At 35.5% G+C, this 20,419-nt stretch overlaps 2 protein-coding genes across 16 annotated transcripts in view; one reads left to right on the top strand and one right to left on the bottom strand.

Moving 5' to 3' along the window:
- Positions 1-2,877: 2,877 nt before the first annotated feature.
- Positions 2,878-16,034, bottom strand: LOC124180843 (serine-arginine protein 55). Of its 12 annotated transcripts, none has more exons than XM_046566704.1 (12): positions 15,879-16,034; positions 14,195-14,318; positions 13,045-13,115; positions 11,296-11,391; positions 10,167-10,190; positions 9,958-10,014; positions 9,648-9,717; positions 5,981-6,054; positions 5,604-5,792; positions 4,981-5,106; positions 4,608-4,730; positions 2,878-3,581 (listed from the first exon to the last, which is right to left on the bottom strand). In XM_046566704.1, exons 2-12 carry the CDS (start codon positions 14,315-14,317, stop codon positions 3,446-3,448), a joined length of 1,089 nt encoding a protein of 362 aa, XP_046422660.1. In that variant the 5' UTR covers position 14,318; positions 15,879-16,034; the 3' UTR covers positions 2,878-3,445. The 12 variants fall into 12 exon arrangements, with proteins under 12 accessions (XP_046422660.1, XP_046422662.1, XP_046422658.1 ...); XM_046566706.1 differs by lacking the exons at positions 11,296-11,391; positions 14,195-14,318 and adding exons at positions 11,421-11,501; positions 14,034-14,160 and having other exon boundaries at positions 15,879-16,030; XM_046566702.1 differs by lacking the exon at positions 14,195-14,318 and adding an exon at positions 14,034-14,160 and having other exon boundaries at positions 15,879-16,030.
- Positions 16,035-16,329: 295 nt separating this feature from the next.
- LOC124180831 (chromatin-remodeling ATPase INO80) overlaps positions 16,330-20,419 on the top strand; it is a 37,221-nt gene continuing 33,131 nt past the window's right edge. The window contains exons 1-9 of one of the 4 annotated variants that reach the window (XR_006870316.1): positions 16,330-16,654; positions 16,929-17,089; positions 18,160-18,319; positions 18,551-18,630; positions 18,712-18,923; positions 19,107-19,280; positions 19,390-19,686; positions 19,848-20,006; positions 20,150-20,319. Coding sequence is in view for 3 of the 4 variants with exons in the window: in XM_046566676.1 (XP_046422632.1) it covers positions 17,050-17,089; positions 18,160-18,319; positions 18,551-18,630; positions 18,712-18,923; positions 19,107-19,280; positions 19,390-19,686; positions 19,848-20,006; positions 20,150-20,319 (1,292 nt within the window). In the remaining variant the exon portion in view is untranslated. Of the gene's footprint in view, positions 16,846-16,928; positions 17,090-18,159; positions 18,320-18,550; positions 18,631-18,711; positions 18,924-19,106; positions 19,281-19,389; positions 19,687-19,847; positions 20,007-20,149; positions 20,320-20,419 lie in introns of all 4 variants that reach the window. The other 3 variants (XM_046566676.1, XM_046566677.1, XM_046566678.1) reach the window with 3 other exon arrangements.

The following is a 20,419-nucleotide window of genomic DNA, read 5'->3' as shown; positions in this document are numbered from 1 at the left end:
TCGTGTGACGCCATTTTGAGACGCCTCCCACCCCGTCACCCGGCGTTCCGTGACTCACCCTTGCAGTTTAGCGTGAATCCTGCGCTCGTGTGCGTAGGTCGCTGCAACGAACGAGTTTGCAGGTGTACGCTCCTGGTGTGCGAATACATGCACGCGTGCGATGTACCACTTCACGCTTGTTGCGAATTTTGCTATCGACATAATTCTGGATACACGATATACCACACAGGCATACGCAACGTATGTATGTGAGAAATATCGTTATACTCTTCTCTTTGCAAAGGGAGTCGCAATGAATTTCTTTTAACCACAAATCGAGCAACCAGCCGGCACGCGACCTTCGCGTCGTTTTTTGGACTCCGTTATTCGTCCTGCCACGTTTCACCCCGGCTTAGGTTTGGTGTCATTGGACTGCTGGCTGACTCACCCCGAGTTTATTATACTACGGTATTTGTATGTGTGTGTAACTTAATGGAACGACGCTCTTGATGTTGTCACGTCGAACACAATGGATCTATCTTTGTTGATAAAATAATACTTATCTATTTTGTACATTTCTAATGAATGAACAATTGCACTCTAATCATGAACATTTAAATGTAGTACGTATGTAGCTATAAAATTTGTACAAATATGTTTGTACTATTGGAATGATTTACCTTAGCCTTACTACCATTATTACTTATATACCTATAATGTAGAAGCAACAATTGAATTGCGTTGATGTATAAAACAGGTATGTTGATTAAGACTAATAAAACTGTCCTACAGGCACTAATCAACCTTTCTTAACAATTGATACCGGTTAGAGTTCAGGAACGCCCTGAGGAAAGGATATAACCGACAATGTTCAGCATTTTCATAGTGCATAGTTCGAGTTATCGAACTGGATAAAACGCGTTCAATGGCGGTTTGAAATCATTAGAAACTATCCGACGGCATTGGTCGAGGGCTGAATAATCGTCACTCGAAGTTTAATATCTCGGAGAATGTGATTCGAGTGTTATACGCTATTTGAATTTTTTTTTATTGATTTTCTTTCAAGTCATTCATTAGTAATCGTTTCCAAGAGCTAATGCCTGGGAAAGCAATTGCGTCGCAGTTTGGCTTTTTATCGTTAAAATGTTATCTGTATGTGTCAGGTTTAAAAATATGCAGCCCGATCGCGTCAGGATCGTTAGGCGATGAAACGACTCTGTACCTCAAGTGAGTCATACGATCGGTACACCCTGTATATACGAACGACCCACGTACGCGACTGCAATGAAACAAAGAACCGTTTGCGTCGTAAATATTTTTTTCCAGACAAGTTTTATAAGATATTATAATCAGGCACAGTTGGTCTTGGGTTGTTCTACCTTTGTTTTTCCAGTATTCACACGACTCCGAAAAATGAGTAACACAATGCACGAATGACTGCATTTAATCTAACTAATTCTGATCAATAAACTTGATTAAAAGGTAAACCAACAATCTTGAAAATAATGAACGACTCGTGTAGTCCGGTATCTCGAATTATGACAATTTATGCCTCATAGCTTCTTAGTTCGGCACATATTGTACGTACTAGGAACAAAACATGGAAACTAGCCCCTATAGGAAACTTCAACCCCATTAGAGTTGGCCCATCATTCTGAATGTCATTGACGAATTTTGATGCGGGCATTTCGTCCAACGTAAGCGGTTTGATCTTTTCCAAGAAAAATGTTACAATGAAACAGATTTCTGTTTTTTCACCTTTACGCCACCTGTGAATCACTTGTAATGTGAGAACTCTCCTTCGAGCTACCAAAGTGAAAAATACAGTGCGCTTTCTCAATGGGGCTGCAATAGTACAAGAGGGGCAGCGATTTTCCGAGGATCGGAGTTATCTTCGCGTCACGAAAAAGTTGGAAACTCTTAGTAGGGCCAGCCTTTCATCCACACGCGGATACATTGTTCATATCGCTTAGACTCCAATCTCATCTCATTTTAGGCTGGAAGAATACTTGTGCATCAATATTGTATTAACACGTGTTTCTAAAAATTTTTTTTTATATATAATTGCTCATGCAAACGTTTTACACGAAAGATTGTGTGTTTAAATGGGAATAAGTTTGTTTATATGGTAATAGAAATGACAAACCATTGTATTTGCTGTACAGCCCTATTGTGAGAGTTATGCTTCAAAGATAAACTTGGGCCAGGGAATGGGGGAGAGCAACAGAGTATGATGAAAGCAGGAAGCGGCCCTGTTGAAAGAGTGCACTGTATAAGATTTTAATAATTTTTGTCAAACTATAGTGGTAGAACATTGAATATTTCTGTTAAATTTGTTTTAATGATATCGAAGCTCTTTCTAATTTTAGTTAGCAATTTGTACAACGAACTGGGTATATAAGAGTTTTGGCGTCGTTTAACCGTTAGCAGTAGCTCCGATTTTTTTGTTAACCACTAAAAAATACAACTATTTTATTCCCTATAATTCAGGATGTTTTGGATATACAATAACAGGCATCGCAATGATTATCGCGATTTGTTTTTTTTCTCATCTTGTTTATGCGATGTGCAATTAATGTTTACATAAATCGTAAACCTGTTCATAATTTTCGAAACAATTTGGGTTGAGTCCACACTTTTATCTCTTGCTGCAAAAATTTAGTAACGTTAATTTTTCTATTAGTAGATACTAATATGCATTTGCACACATTAATAGCAGTAGAATACAAATATACAGAGAAACAGCAGGGATAAGTGTGTGTAGATATTTTTCTATCGGTACATAATACTCAGATTAGAACTATGCCTAATCGTCATAATATTCTGGAATGAAAAAAAAAAAAAAAAAAAAAAACTTAGCATAAATGATTTCATTTTGAGAAATTATAAACTGGAATGTTATCCGGCTTTGGGTGTCTTTATTGATAGTAAGAATTACTCCTAAATTTGTTACACGTCACATATCATTATTTTCTTACGGTAATGTAATTATTAAGAATATATACAAAAAGCCATTGAATACCTATCTTATATTGTTTGTGGTGGTACACAAAACGTGCACAGAATTGGACTCACAGGTACAAAATAAAAACACGGTGTTCCAACAGAGCTCATACTGTTTCACGATATTGGAGGCAACCAAATAACGTGAATTGGTTTTATAAAATGAAAAAAAGATTAAGTTATCGGTAATATCTGATTATCATTATAATTAGTCTGTTCGTAATATTTTTTTTTTGAGTGATTTCATGTCCTGATAAGTTTTAACAAAATACGTAACATACACAGACAATGTTACAGTGGAAAATGATTGAAAAGTGGCTTCTTGGATTTAATCAAGTATAGTATTAAAAAAACACAACGATACGCTCCAAGCCATCTTGCGATGCGCACAGGTCCAATATTGTAATTCAAACGGAATATTGTATCGGTGCGGTACGATGATCTAGAGAGGGACGGATAATGTTCAATCGTCTTTCTCTTTTTCCGGCGATTTGTCACCATTCATTGGCGAACGAGAACGACTGTGAGATTTGCTGTGTTTGCTAATTGATCGTGACCTGGATCTGTCGCCCCTTGATCGTTCGTGACTCGACCTGTCCCTGTGAATGAAATCAACGGATTCGTGTTAAAACTTTATTCTGAATAGGTTACGAAAAAAAAGTCACGGAACATCATGACGGCAGTTACTAAAAAATTCGATTCATATAATGATGAAAAAATTATGAATTACTTCAGATCTGTGGCAAAGTTTTCTACACATAACATAATATGATAATAATTGAAAAAGAAGAAATTATAACAGGTTCTCATTATAAAGGATGGGGGGGGGGCTTTAGTTTGCTGGAATATGGTGCAAAGAAGTAACTAGTTGTGAGGTTCTAAGCTCATCCAATGATAAAGCTTTGATTGAAGACACTTCCAAACATCTGAATAGAGAATTTTCTAGAACAAGTAATTTTCAGTAAACCTTATGAACACCAGGATGTTTGTGCAGCAAAAATGTTACTGTCCTGCATCATGAATGATGGACCGTTGGCAATTCAGAGAAATTGAAACCAACTGAACCTTTCCTCTCCTAAAACATCTTCAGTCCTAAGAGAACCTTCAACTCAAGTAGAGTAACAGTGCAATCAGGAGAGCTCAATACAAAAGGGGCATATTGAAGAAGAAAGAGACGCGAGAGATTGTCCATATGGTCATCCAGTCAATTGGTTTTGCGGGTTGTGCCAACATTAAATAATATGCGACCATGATTAAAAGAAAATATTGAATATGATTCAAGATATCTTGTATGATTATTTGATACTTTGCCCAGTGACGATTAATTGATCTATTAACATGCAACACCAATTGGCAATAAGCGCAAGTTTTTGCTGGCCAAAACACATGCGTGTACGCGGCTTGAGTAATAGAAAAGAATGCGAGACAAATTGATGTGAGAAACTAGACTTAATGCAATATATCGTGAAATAATAAACGATTTGAGATATTTTTGAGATATAATAAATTTTCTACAGGTGTTTTTGTTGCTTCAAATTTTACGTGGGTACCAATACAGAGTACAGAAGAATGAAAATATGGCCGAATACTATTATTTAATTGGGGGGTTTAACCTTAAGACTTACTTTGAGGGGGACTTGGCTTTGGATTTGGACTGCGACCTGGACTTAGACCTCTCAGCCTTGGACCTAGAACGAGATCTGGATATGGACTTTGACTTAGATTTGGACTTTGAGCGGTCTCTTGATCTGCAAAATTATATTTCAAATAAAGAGAACGGAAGTAAATCTTGAAGAATGATACCCAACAAGCAAAGAACACAAATGCAACATTAAGCAGAGTTAAGTAACGGAGCTATTCGTCGTTAACCAGCCCAAAGCAACGTATAACAATAAACCTGGACACAGAAGTAATAATAAGAAACCACAGACAGAAAAAAAAGTAAAGAAAAAAAAAAACCAAATTACTAAAATAAACACAGTGGGATGAGGTACTCACTTGGACTTGGAACGAGAGCGGCTGTGCTCAGGAGACTTGGATTTGGACTTTGATTTGGATTTCGAATGTGCCCTGGACTTGGAACGGCTGCTGCGTCGGCTACGGCTACGTGAGCTGCGGCGACTCCTGGCACAAACAAAATCATGAATCGTTTTAAGCCTTTGTCTTATACCGAATAATGTTTAAGTTTATTAATATTCTCATTCTCTGCAGTATAAAAATAAGTGATTATTTTCCAATTTCATGATGCGAATGATATTTGTGTGGTCCACAAGTGCTTTGATATTGCACTTATTATTTGAACCACGATTGTTCATATAAATGACATATAACGATTATATTTCTAATTTCTGATTAATAATTACATAACGGACCAGAGGTAGGGTTTGTGTGGAGCAAGATTGGGAGTCAAGAATAACAAATGAAATTTCCACTTCTGATGACAGTGTTTCTGTGTCCTGATATTTAGATAATACCAACTTCTCGTCAAGTCTTGTATAGTTTAAAGCAATATAAGGTCACAAGATGAACATGTACTAAAGTGCTAAACGAATCAACTAGACAGAATTTAAATGAATGATTCCATAATCATTTTCTTTTTCAATGAATCTAATAACATTTACCTTGAGCGAGAACGGGAACGACGTCGGGAGCGGGACCTGGAGCGTGAACGAGATCGCGAGCTTGATGATCTGGAACGGCGTCCTCTTCTTTTGTCTTCAATCAGCCGAATTCGACGTCCGTTTAATTCCGTGTCGTCAAGCTTGTCAATTGCGTTCTTCAAATCAGAGTATGTGGCAAATTCGACAACACTGAATAGGAAAAAAAATCGGTGGTTGGTGATTACAGGAATGCATATTGTAACAATTATCAGTTTGCGTGTTCACCGAATGTAAGGAAAAAAATGATTATTCACGATTTTTTGTAAAATAAGATTTCAAATTTTATCACAAGTATCAGTTTTTTTTTACTAGTGATAATTTTTAAATAAAATGCTCACCCTTCGTTTCTACGCTGTTTGTGTGCATCGGCATATGTCACTTCTCCAGCTTGTCTCATGTAATCCTTCAAATCCTGAGCATTACACAAATAAAAGAATTAGGGTACTGTTAGGATCAATTTTTAGTATTATTTGCATGAAATTTTGTGGCGTGTCCCTATTCTGAAATAGAGTGATTCTGATCAAACGATGTGCACTATTTCATGTTAATAGTTAATTTATTTTCATTTCATTTTCCGCATACTAAAACTTCAACGCAACTTTGGCTTCAGTCACTACGTAAATGTCTGTTTTAACAGTGTGCTCGAATTTAGTATCTATTTATGGTAACTTTTCTTTGAATGCAAATCCAAGTATCAAAACTCAGTGTCTAACACTTAATGATAGAGACAACATTTGATTTAAATTTAATTCTTATCCTCTCTGCAAAAATTTTTACTATTCACTATCTGAAACTATGTTCAGTCTCAAATTACTATTTTGTGTTGATATTATTAATATTTGATCTCATTGTAAAATTTAACGCAAAATGATACGAAGACTAAAAAAATCTTCAACAAGCAATTGTTTCTCTTTTTTGCAGAGTGGCTTACAGAAAGTAGAATGAACTAGGTGCCATGACAATGATATAAATTTCCACACCTTATTTTAAATCATTTAAAATTTTCAAGACTTAGATTTGAGATATAGGACAACGAAATTTAAATCTTGTTCACGTGCACCACTTTTAATAGGTAAGAATAAATTAAAAACTATTACTTAAAAATCTGCATTTTTGTTCATAATCAACTTCACAGTCAATTATAGAAGAAAAAAGAAAGAAAAAAAAAAAATGTCACGTATTTACATGGTGATTCGAAACGGACATAGACAATTCTACTAAAATAATTATTTTTCATGCATTAATCACATCTTCTGTATGTATTTTTAGAGAATTCATTGCAGGCACTGTGATGTTTATGTTGACTCATCTATGGTAGTCTTCCGGGAGATTCACCGCGCATATCAAGAATGTATTCATCTGATGTAGCATCAGTTTGGTTCAACAGAGGCATGTAGATATTTCTGCGAATATAATCTCAGTTGGGCTGTACTTCAAAGCGCATCCTTGTTGCGAAGATTAAAATCTTCGACTACATGCCATTTTAGTCAATGTCAAAACGTGATTCTCTCTTGTTTTTCAATCTTTAATTTCATCTCTGAAGTTGTCAGGTGTGGGAACCAGGCATCAAGCATTTTTCATGCTCTCCAAGCCATGTATCTCGGTGAAATCTCATTTTCATTACATGTACAAACGATAGGCTGCTCAAAATGGGCACATTCCGTCGTATCCGTAACCTTTCCAGATAGCTTAGCTATACAATGTTTTTTGTACTGCGTCAATACTACGAATGTATGTCTAATACAACTACAGTGACAAGCGATTTTGATTTGCACAAAGAAAAATTTATCCCGTATCATACCATATGCTAACTCATACAAATATCATAAGGATTACATAAAAATGTATTTTCTTTTTTAGAAGTCTAATCGAAAAATATACTCAAACATGAAGTCTATGTTCTGTTTTTGTAGAATATGTTGAAACATGTATACCGTGAAGAAAAAAATGTCTTTAGGATTGCAATGGCTGAATGCAAAATCACAATTTTGCTTTTAGGACCTCCCATGAATATTGAAGATAGAGTAAATCACGATAAACAAAACAAAATGCAATGGGAAATCATCTGCAAGGATTTTGACATCCAATGAAGACCAAAATCCGTTAAAAAATAAAAATAAAGAGACTCAGATTGAAAAATTGCAGATTCCTAATTTCGAGCACATAAAAAAAAGAGAAAAAAAATATCTGCACTAATAGGTATCAAATCCTTTGCTGATGTGCAGATAAACGAAGAGTTACATCCTAGATATGTCCTAAACCTGGTATGCATGGCAGGCTGGCGTGGAAAACATACATATTGACAAGTATTGGATATCCTTTGATATAAGATAGGTAATTATTACATGTATAATAATATATTGTTCATTAATATACATTACCCGGGATGAAAATATATCGGCAGAGGCAGACATTAATTATATTCTATCTTTTGTATGAATTATTATTGTGCACAGTAACAGGTATGTACGTATATAGAGGTATACACTCGGTTAAGGTGACGCATTTACCTTGGGCCCAGGCACCACCTTGCTTACGAACAGAGAGAAAGGCCAGACACTGACTGGTTGGACACGAGACACACCACTTGATTGGGTCGTTCGAGCGGGTTGAATGGATCTGTGGTGTAGGTGTAGGTTCAGGTTTCGCCCTGTACCCGGAGTGGCCGCTGCCTGACTTACACAAGAGGTGGATGTTTCCCAGTGAGCGAGCGAACTTCAGTCAGTGCGATAGGGGGTGATTGATAGGCCCCAGATATCTGTGATAACGCGCTCACAGCACGGACGAACCTATTGTTTCACTGGGTAGTGGGGGTGAGTTGCGAGCGACGCGCAGTATGCTTTCAACCCAGTGGCTCTGGCTCTCGCCCGGACCTCAGAACCAACCTGATGCCACTTGACCTCAAGGCGAGCCCATCGCGTGCATCGTCATCTCTATCATCGCACATCATCAGTCTATTGGCCCTACCGGTCACCCCTCCATGGCGAAGAGGACATGGCTCTTCGGAAAGAACATCAATTTAATTTTTTTTTCGTCTTTTTTTTACTCAAAACTGCTTGCCAAATGTAAAGAAAAAAAAATTGTATATATTCAAAACGTAATATTCAACAATCAATTCTAATCGAACCATTTTATTTACTTTCTTTCACGTTTTTCTACTTATTTTTTATTTTCAAAGGCAACCAATCATCCGAAAAGTGCAACGATAGAATGTAAATTGATCAAGTAAGGCTTGGTCTGTGCATTTCTTTTTTTTATTTTACTCTTTTTCTTCTTGGTTCGTTCGTTCTCATCCGTGAGTGGTGTAGGTATCTACTTTGGCCGTTTTCTTCCAGCTATTCGGAATGATTCGTTGTTCGGATCTTCGACTTGATAATCTTAAATCCTCCTGTCGTTGCCCACATCGTTTGTACTACCCTGCTTCGCGTTATCCACCAAAGTGAACTCTGTTGTTTCTTGTATATGTTGCATCAACCTCTGTCTTTTATCAGTTGTTATTCATGCCTGGTATTTCTAACTGCCATTCCGTATCTTCTTCGATCATTTCACTCTTCACGATCAGAGGTCTGCTTTAGTTATTCACGCTTTTGGTAGTCAGTCAAATTCTCAGTTACAAAGTTCCATAAAATCCGTCTCCATCTTTCTTCTAATTATATCTTCGCTCATGTGTTTCATTTTATTTCACCGCTTGTTCAATTTAGTAATAATCATTTTTTGTTTGTCAACGCCATAGACTTACTTGATCAAAATGTACATTGTTAAACTCAACAGTATCTCAAGATCACGGTTTTAATGGGCAAATGAACTTAAAAAAACAACAGAAATGATTAATCCTATATCTACTATTTTATGAACTTGGTTTCACTCGAGTTTTCATCTTCTGACGTGCTTCATGGGAAGGTTGGAGAAAAAAAAAAAAAAAAAAATTACAAATAAATAAACAAATCTCGAGTAGGAAGCAAGTTCACAATCAAACTGTATTCTATTAGTTTCTTTCCAGCTTACCTGCCAGCTGACACGGCTCGATAGATTCTCCACTGTAAGACGATACTCTGTACGGGTAGGTGGTCCATATCTAAAATGAAATTTGACAGATTAATTATATATGCCGGTTTTCAATATGCAGGTTTGTCTTGAACCTGACTTCATGTATTAAAAAATATGTATTCATAAAAGTTATCAAAAATTGATGTACTGTCATTATTAAGTTTAATAATATTTAAAGAAAAAAAAATATGAATAAAATATTGAGTTATATTAATGTGCAAAATTTAAATATTTGTATCAGTAAATGCATAACATTGGTTGTATGTACCTGGGCAATGATTGCTTGTAGCTAGATGCGGTCCTCGTGTTTCTGTTCACACTATCTCTGCAAAAAGGGATGTCATGTGAACAGAAATATCGGATCAATGGTTAAACCTTGGGCAAATAACTACAGATCGGCACTCATTGCTCAGGCACACAATTTCAATCACCTGTTTCAATCAAATCAAATCTACTCATAATGCAGCAATAGCGTACCTGTCGTGTCTCATATCGTCTCGGCTGTAACAAACACAACATCACACCACAATTAGTTGCCAATCAGTTTCCACCATTTTACTTGTAATAAACTTAAACTGGGAGGGGTATTCTAAGCAGTTTGCTAACTTCAATTACATTTCATTATGCGTTTCAACAGCCTTCAGATTCTAAGTATACTCAAGAGAGAGTAACTCAAGTTCAAGACAAACGATTGGTAGAAAATTCATTTGCTTGGTTAAGGTTGAAAAAAATAAAGAAAAATATTAAACATGAGATTAATTCCGCGCTATAAATATATTTTGACATAAATAGATAAATACTTATGATATCTGGCCCCAGAATAAGGATGTGCGAAATCGACGACTTAAAATGCACCGGTATAACTCATCACTAGTTTATATTATATTTAATATCAGCTGAGTTTAGTTTATCTCGTCTTTCTTGCTTTATTTCAACTATGCAATTTTTTGACTTCACGAGCAAAAGCAAGTGTTTTTTTTTTTCTGCAGACATCTAAGAATGGAATTTGAATAGCTTCACTAAAGAATGACATGTGACAAACTATTAAGATTTTTAAAATGCAGGATTTTTTCCTTTTTCATTTTTCTTAAACAATGATAAACTAGAGCTCTATTCACACAATTCATTGATTCCTCAAATCTGAATAATCGCATTTTCTACTAGGGATGAAAGCAAGGGAGGGGCAAAAAAATTAACCACCTGACTGTATTTCAGTACACTGCATAATCAGTCAAGCCTTAATGCCGTCGTTAGATCTTGTCCCTAATGATGCTCTGCGAAATAAAACTTCTAGTTTATTCATACATTGGTAATGCAATTAACATAAAATACTGAATGCAACAAGAGCGCTAAAACAACTGTTAAATAAAAAGAGGAAATATTTTAACACGTTCAACTTAGTAGAAGTATTGATATACAGTTGAATCTACAAGATTTTTTACTAAAGGGAAAATGACAAATTGCACGGTAACATTTTTGTGAAAAACTTCGCACATCCTTACTAACGACAAACTCCAAGGGATAGTATTGTACGCTTGACTTGACGCATGGGGGAGGGGGTTGATGATCGCACTGATAAAATAAAAAAAAGGATAGCGTGTCTTACGCAGATCGCCTCGAGTCCCCATAACCACCACGGGAGTCACCATAGCGCCACTGGTCACTACCCCTAGGTGTCCCCCGGGCCCTCTCTACAGTAATTCTGTAACAAGACACATTGGATATGCTTACTTGTCTCTCCAGGAGCGTGAGCGTCCGTAGCCACGGTCGCCTCGCCTCCCTGAAACACCCCGTGCTATCTCCACCGCCACTCTGAAACACACCCAACAAAACCCCGCCTAAGTCCACGACTAATTCTTACTCTAAAATGGTTTCCCTCAAAAAAATCCTCCCTGCTTTCCTTCAGCCTCCTCTCGTCATCTGTTTTATATATCAGTCTCTCTCAGTCTCAGACCTAAGTACGTCCATCCATCATCCAGCCTCTGAGGCTCTGCCCCATGTACGTACTTCTCTTCGTCTCCTATATGTGCTAGTTTCCTTGCAATTTACAACTATTCTAACCCACGTCCCATATAAATTTTATACCTCATAATATAACTTCTCCACCAACCAAATTCTCTACAATTTTATCGATAACAGAACATTTTTCTTTTCCATCATATTTCTTACCAATTAATCATGAAACAAATCACAAATCAATCGGGCAGGGTAAAATTTTAAAAAGAACAAAAACAATCAAAATTACTTTGAGTCTTAAATTCAATATGTTGAATATAATTCCATAATTTCAATCAATGATTCACTGTGAAAGTGAATTGTTAATACTGTATAATACGACATATATTTTAGGAAATTTCGTTAATAAAACGCATCAAATTTCGTTATGATCAAATAATCAAAGAAAGATTAAGGAGTGATTCGAGCAAGATATAGCACTTGATGTTCAACTACATACATTTCTTGCACACATTATACACGCAAATAGAATACATATATCATTTGATGGATCCTGTTAGTCTTCTTTAGAATCAATGAAAACAAAGAATTTCATGATTTATATTTAAATAAGGAATCTCCAGGTAGTACCGATTATCATTACCTATGATTACAAGCGTTATCGAGTAACATTATTCAATCTCATCAAAAATGTTAATTCAAGTCTACTGAATTCCAATGCAGTTTGAACAAGATCCATCATATTACCAGCAAAAATAATTACAACGCATTCACCTTATGCACTGCTCACCTAACTAAATGGCTTTATACACTTGGATAGATGTGGCTATATTGCTTATATTGAAAGCAATATTATTGATATTGTGCAGAAACCGAGCAAACATACGAGTAGTATGAATAAATCATAATTCATTAGATTCTATAGTAAGAACATGACTAATACATCATCGATCCAAGTATTGCGGCACTGTCTGCTGATCATCAGTTATTTATTGGTTTTACAAGTCCAACCCTTTTGATAAGAATAAAGTTCTGACTACGAAAGTGTACAATTTTAATATCCATTTGAAGAACTTTACTGATTGTTCAAATAAGATTCAAAGGAATTTAATTATCTTTCAAACATTAGCAAAATTTATTGATTGCTTAATTTTGATTTTTCGCAAATGATCAAATGTCGAGTAATTCGAGTTCATTCACTTTTGATCGCATCAAAAGGTATTGGGTATCGAAAACCTGGATACTTTGGCCACCATCACACATCGTCAAAATTATCAATATTCTCAATTTTGCTGAACAAACATTGACTTTGGTACTTTGACGATGATAATTGGATAATGTCCTGTATGTTAAACAGTTTAAATGAGAAAAAAAAAAGAAAGAAAAAACATGTGCTCACCTTTCTCCTAGAAGCTCTTTTCCATTCAGTTCATAGACTGCGTCATCAGCATCTCTGTAGTCGTCAAATTCCTATTGGAAAACCAGAAAAAGATGCACATTACTGCAAGATAGGGGCATTCAATTCACAAGATGAAAATTAATAGTAAAGAAACGTACGAAGCCCCAACATTGTAAAATATATTACATTGATAATTTGTAATTTAAAAAACTTACAACAGGGCGATTTACATTAAACATTCGAATCTCATTGTAATAAAATGACCTATAATAAAATAATAAATCTTCTTAGCTTATTACTTAAGATAGAACATACCGATTTCCCACTGAACAGAAAACGTAGAAGTTGTCGAGGCTTATTGTGAAATGATGTATTTGTCATAAGAATTATACATTTACCCATTTAATTAAAACAATGGAACTCAAGAAAAAAGCAGATATTATATGCAAAACCGTTTAAAGTGTTAAATTAATAGTACCATCTTTGGACAGGTAAGATAATAATGTTAATTACATTATTTTGAAAAGCTGAATTTGACATTTATCGGTAGAAGAGCGTTGTTGCAGAGAAAAAGAAGCAGGTTTTGAACATCACAATGAACATCTTGATGGACATCAGCTAGACCTTGGTTTCTGTGATCCTAATTGACTTACAAGGTTTGCAGTATGGTTGACGACTATCTGCATACAGCTCTCGTTTAAGCAGCCACAAGTACCATGGTGCGAGGGTCAGGGCAGGTCATGGATTAACGGTCGTATTTTATCATCTTATGTTCCGCTTGCTTTAGCTCATTTACTTTGCAAACTCTAAGCCAAGAGTTGTGTTCAATAATTAGAAGTCGGTAATATCAAGGAAATAAAGAAATGAAAACAAATAAATCAGCGATGCACGAAAAATAAACTAGATCTACATAATTTCTGAAGCGTTGAAAATTGGAAGTAAAGAAAGCAGAACACAGAGTTTTCGTTTTAAATTTTACGGATACTTACAACAAAGCCGTAACCGTTCTTGATGAGTACATCACGAAATCGACCGTAGCCTCTGAAAAATCTCTCAAGGTCTCTTTCCCTGGTGCCGTATGGAAGCCCACCGACATAGACCCTTGTCCCTACCATACTGTAAAAAAACAATTGATTCACATTAGACTTACCACAAAGGCAAATCCGTTCTTCATAGCGACCTCCTTGATTCTACCATATTTCCGGAAGAACTTCTCAAGGTCGCGCTCTCGCACCCGGTATGTTAATCCACCAACGAATACTCGGGTGCTCATTCTTAAAGGAAAATATAAAAACACCTTACAAAACAGGATTCCTTGGGAACCTGCCACTCATCCACATGACATAACATAATATGCATTTAATATTCACAAATTATTCTTTTTTTAAAACTGTTTTCTTTTTTATACCCATTTGAAAGTTACAGTCATTGAAAAAATTGCTAATAGGTGCGAGTTTTATTTTTTGTATCAAGTTGAAGCTCATCTTTCCGTTGTTACGAATGAAATGATTTTCGTAAAAGAGAGGCCTATATAGGGGCTAAAAACTATCATAGTATTCAATCTAGTTCTTAGTCCGCGATTTGCATCAATGTCGCAAGTACAAAATTATTTATCTCCAACTTTGTCAGCAAATTAAGGATTTGCATGGTTTTCTTAAAATCAAATCCTTTTGTCACATATAATGGACTTGTATTTAAATTTTCAAAATCAATACACACGATTTATTTCGTCATAAAATAAAAACTCTACACAGATTTGCGTGTGTAAAATTAGTTCGATTATCTTCGAGTTTGTAATGCAAGAAAAGCTTTTGATGCTGTGAGGATAACACCAGCTGTATAGGCCTTGTAAGAATGTAAAGTGGTTGACGATATAATTTCTTGATATCAGTGGTCCAAAAGATAAGCCAAGTTGTGATTACTTCATAAATTCTCACATCGATCGTGTAAAATCGGTGGATTTACAGATTGCGTAATCAAGCCAACCATCGTATACTTTTCCACACATGGAATTGATAAAAGTGAGAAAAAAGAAAATGGTTGCAACAGATAAGAAAAATTAATTTTCATGTGAATCATGCTCCCGCATAATGAACCATATAACAAATTGCCAACGTGTTTGTTTGCACGCGGCGTATCCATTAGGAGAAAATGGACGCCGGCGACCTTGGGCGTCTGGAATTATTGCTGTTTTTCTTACGCAGTTTGTTTGGATTTTGCGAGCAATAAAACGAAAACCCCAGACTACTATATTTACACTCTACAATATTGACGATTGCGCGGGTGAATTATCGACGAAATTGACGCGGAGACCGTATTGATACTCAGTGACCAAAAGCGGCTTCCCGAACTTTCTAGGAACGTAATTAATATACGACAACCAGTTTACAGCCCACTCACATGTTTTAATGTTTCAATCAAATTAATGCAGATTATGTATATCACGTGATGGGATGACGATTAGATTTTAAGTAGGTGACAATATATTTTACATTTTAGCGCCGCTACACGCACTTCCCGCATCGTTGCGCATGTATCTTTCCCTTCCTAACATGCATACCTACGTAAATTACGTGTGCTCAGCGATAAATCAATTTTAATGAGACTGAAATAATGGAAAAAAAAACTCCACTTTCCATCAACATGGACAAACCAAATTAGTTATCGAATCGAGTGTGACAAAACGAGTCTGTTTGCAAATCATCAGCGGCTACATGGAAGCTAGGTTGCGGTAAAATGGTAACGAAGATGCCGCATACGGATCGTGATTTTTTCTTTGCCGAATATCTCGTAAAATAAAGAGTGAAATCATACAAATCGAGGGTTAACCTTACCTGAGTGTTTAGTTCTTGATCGTGGTTCGTTAATTGATCGTTGCACAACGTATTAATGTGCAAACTTCACTAAAATACGCAGACTAATAACGATCGGCGTCTAAGGCAAGATGGCTCGCCTGCACAACGGAAACAACGGAAACAAAACGGGGCCGACACGACAAGATGCATAGCCTCGACACCACACGTGCTGTCAACGAAGGTGATATGTTTGATAAAATAAAATTCGTTTTTTTATCCAGTACATCGATAAAATCTCTAAGATAATTTACTACATTTACCGTTATTTGTTATTAAGGATTTGTACGTTTTTATCGAAGTAAATTATTGGCGCGATAAGGATGTCGAGACTACTTCCGCTAGCAATCGTACTACTAAAATATTTTTGTCCATTGTTCATCATTTTAATCAACAACTTTTAGCCATTTGATAATTTTTTTTAATTTACAGGAAGATATAGTCCTTCGATGATGGGTTTTGTATAACTTTTTTGATAACATTTCGATGAAGTTATACATATTGATGAATGTGATTTTGGGTTCGAGACTACGATGACGATCTCCCCTAGCGCCATCTACTGAAAACAAAAATGGTGGTCAACAATATGCCCTATCCCTGCCCTCGTTTTATGGCACGCCAAATGCCGCCGTTGCCTAGGTTCCTTTCTATTATGTATTTCCTGCGGGCTGAGATATCTAATTTCCATGTGAGGATCGTTTTGCAGCGGCCGCGCCCACATTTTGTGTGAAATAAGTGTGGCTGTTTCTAACCAAACAGTACGTGAATCAAAACTATGGAATATATTCGCATTTAATATAACCACACTCGTGTGATTTGTCATGTAATTTTGCCTTATGTAATGTAAATAATGTGGATAAATGTTGACGCAATGCAAATGCGCTAATATTGTATGTTACCATTAATTGGTATGCCATAATCAACGACATTGTTGCAACAATGATAAAGGGCACGTTTGCAATACTCTACTTATTTAGTATTACTCCAGCTTCTTTAATTTCTCTTCAATTCACTTGATGATGCCAAACATAGAACCAGGGCTGCACGATCTGGACTTCGGAGCACGTCTCACTTCAAGTGAAATCCCCAAAACGCTGAACATGCTCACTTTTGAACTCTGCACAATTGGGTGCTCGCATACCTATGAAAACATATGATCAATTCTCATAGTTATTGTTCACGTACATTCAAAGGTGAACATGAACCCCTTTGAAACTAGTTTGCTGGTAGCGGATGAAACTTTTCATTAGTCATTCACATTAATATTATATTGTGGAGCCAGAAGCTAGACAAATGATCTTGAAAAGTTAAAAACTTGAGTTAGCATTGAATGCATACGTCTGCATATTGAGAAAAATGTATTTTCTTCAAGTAATTATTACAAAGTAGTAGTAGATAATGTGCCATATTAGTTTAAATTCACGTGATTTAGTAATCTTGTTTAGATACTGTATAAACGATACATTTTTTTTTTGCACTGTCCAAAGAAGTTGTAGTTTGCTTTAAACGGCAGCATTACATAGCTGTCAATTTTTTTCCTTCGTGTTTTAGTTAATTATAATGGTAGTAAATTTTTTCACTCAATTTTAGTGATATTTGTTTCATGGAATGAAGAACTTCGATGCATGTAACAGTAGCTTAATAGATGTGTACATAGGTTGTCAGTATGCACTTATCTATGAAAGATTAGTTGAATTTTACTCAAAATGTTATTACCTACTTTTTTTTTATTTTGTTGGATTTGAGGGATGAATAAAACTATAAACGCTAACGTATAAATTATTCGATGATTATCGAAGTATTTAAAATATTTTGTCATTGAATTATTGTCATTGGTAGTATTTGAGAGGCTTGCTGTCCATGTGAATCGAAGTTTAATCGTTCATACAAATTTTCAATGTCATCAAGTTGCAGTAATTACAGTATCAGTACGGAAATCAATAATTTCATAAATCGAGCTGTTGAAACGTGGGATTTACTTTGAAGTTTGACTAAATCCGATTGGAAACTGTTCGTAGAAATTTAGATTCTATGAGCTTATATGATATAATTTTTTTCCTTATATTGTAAACTACTCTGCATGTCGAAGATGATACAATTCTTGAAAAATCACAATTTGAAATGTTCAAACTTTATAATTTGTAGTATTGAGTACATACTTATAGATTACCTAAATTTGTTATATTTAAATGCATTTCAGTTTACTACTTCTATTACGAATTGAATGACGTACAACATTTAATGAATGATAATATTATTACAGAGAATCAATCTTTGCAAATACCGGTAATGAGTGAAGAGGTCCACACAATGGGGTTGGAAGCTGAAATCGCCCCGCCGTTACATCTGCAGCGACTAGAGCGCAGTCTAAATGTTCAACCTTTTTTAAACGAAATCAACGAATTGTTTCAAGATCGCGTTAGGTACTTGGAAGTTTCATCACCCTTATTAATTTACTTCTGTGTCTATTTGTTTCGTAATTGTTTAAATATATCTCAGGATCTACACAAAAATGTAGAACCATTCTTTTAAAATACGTTAGGCACACTATAGTATACTATTAATAGATGTTTTCCAAATGACATATGTTTAACTCATGACATGCCATTTACAGGTAAGTTAAACACTCAAAGGTTTTTTCATCTTTTTTGCAGTGATGATGATAAAACGGATGACTCAGACTCATCAGATGAATCTGAAGATTACCTCAACGATGTAGTCTCGCGTAAAGAAGGTTCGTTTCGCTAAGACAATGATTGATTATTACATTGCTGTGAACATGGATAACTTCATTGTACTACCTTTATACTTACAGATGAAAGAATCGACAAACTTCGCTTATATAATATGAGCAGTGTTGGCGAAGAGCGAAGATGGCTGCAGGACATTTTACTTAGCGACTCATCAGACAGTTCTGTGTCTGAATCGGATACAGATGGTCCGATTACGGAAGAAGATTTTCAGGATATGTTAAAATTTCACATATTGCGTAAAAAATATCAGGGTCGGTTTTACCAGAAGCCTGAGGTGAGTCTTGTTTTTTTCTCAGTATTAGTACTTTCTACTAATAAATGGTCAGCAATAGTGGCGGTAAACTTTGCTTGTACGAGAAATGGCATTATAGGTCCCACAGATAAAATGACTCGTGCTACGTAACGTAATTCAGTAGATATTTAGATATTTTTGCTATCCAAATTTTGTTTTCTACAGAATATACAATATCAGTATTATGGTGCTGGTTTGTTGTCGAGCTACGATAAATTTCCAGAGCATCAGAAACTCATTATTGGCAATAAAAAGAAAAAAGAGAAAAAACCGGAAAAGAGGGTTATGAAGTTCAAAAAGGAGAAAACTGTTCGTCACAGGGCGACAAACGAATATAAAGTAAGTACACATCGATGAATCATAATCATCATTTAGTTTGTAAATTACTCACAAAGTTTTCATGAATGCCTAGTAATTGTTGATATTTTTTTGCCAATTTTCCTTCTAGGAACATGATTATCCAGAAGATGATTGGGAGCGTGTAGTACCGAAAGAGGATGAATTGGACGAAGCTGAAATTGATGCACTGATTCAACATCAGCCGCGACAACGATGTAGAAAAAAACACAATAACAAAAGTCCAGAGGTAATGGCAATTAGGAGAAGAAAAATTTGGATAATGATGTCGAAAAAAGAATTGGGAAAAGTTCAAAGAGCGAAAACGAATAATCATAAAGAAATGTTAATCAGTTGTAAAAAGGTTGCTCAGCACTGTATGAAATACTGCAGACAAAAAGCCATGCAAGTAAGTGCTGAAATCTACGTGTAATATATAATATACATACATATGTGTGGAAGGAATATCGATTTCAACGGTTGAAATTGGTTTCATTCGTGACTATGTGCATTTTCTATTTTCAATGCAATGGTATGGAAAAATAATTTAATCTGACGTTTCCAATTTAGAGCCAGAAAAACATGAAGGAAACGATATGGCGTGCTAAAAGATTGACTAGAGAAATGCAGTCTTATTGGAAACGTTATGATCGTGTCGAAAGAGAGACTAGACGGAGATTAGAAAAGGAGGCCGAAGAGCAGCGTAAAATGGATGTGGAACTGATTGAGGTATAATGAAGTTTATGACTAATATCTATTTTAAATCGAGTTTCTTCTTCGAACATAATTTTGAGTATGATTGGTAAATATGAAGGATGCAATTTATTTTAATGTTATTTTCATCATCTAATAATTTCATTTCATGTATTTAGGCTAAGCGGCAACAAAGAAAGCTGAATTTTTTAATTACGCAAACGGAACTGTACGCTCACTTTATGTCACGAAAATTAGGAAAGGCATCACCGGAAGAACAATTGCGAATTCTCAATCAATTAGACGAAGAAAAAAATCCCAGGCTCATAGGACTTGACGATTATGACTGGTGCGTCTTATCTTAATCTTATTATCAGATGTTTCTAGTTAAATATGTAAGGCCACAGGACTTACGCTGAATAGTACGATACACTTGTTTATAATGTTGC

This window comes from Neodiprion fabricii, chromosome 4, assembly GCF_021155785.1.
Source record: "Neodiprion fabricii isolate iyNeoFabr1 chromosome 4, iyNeoFabr1.1, whole genome shotgun sequence".
In the NCBI taxonomy this organism is placed as follows: domain Eukaryota; kingdom Metazoa; phylum Arthropoda; class Insecta; order Hymenoptera; family Diprionidae; genus Neodiprion; species Neodiprion fabricii.
The sequence above is the reverse complement of the archived record's forward strand: the minus strand, read 5'-3'. Positions and strand labels throughout refer to the sequence as shown.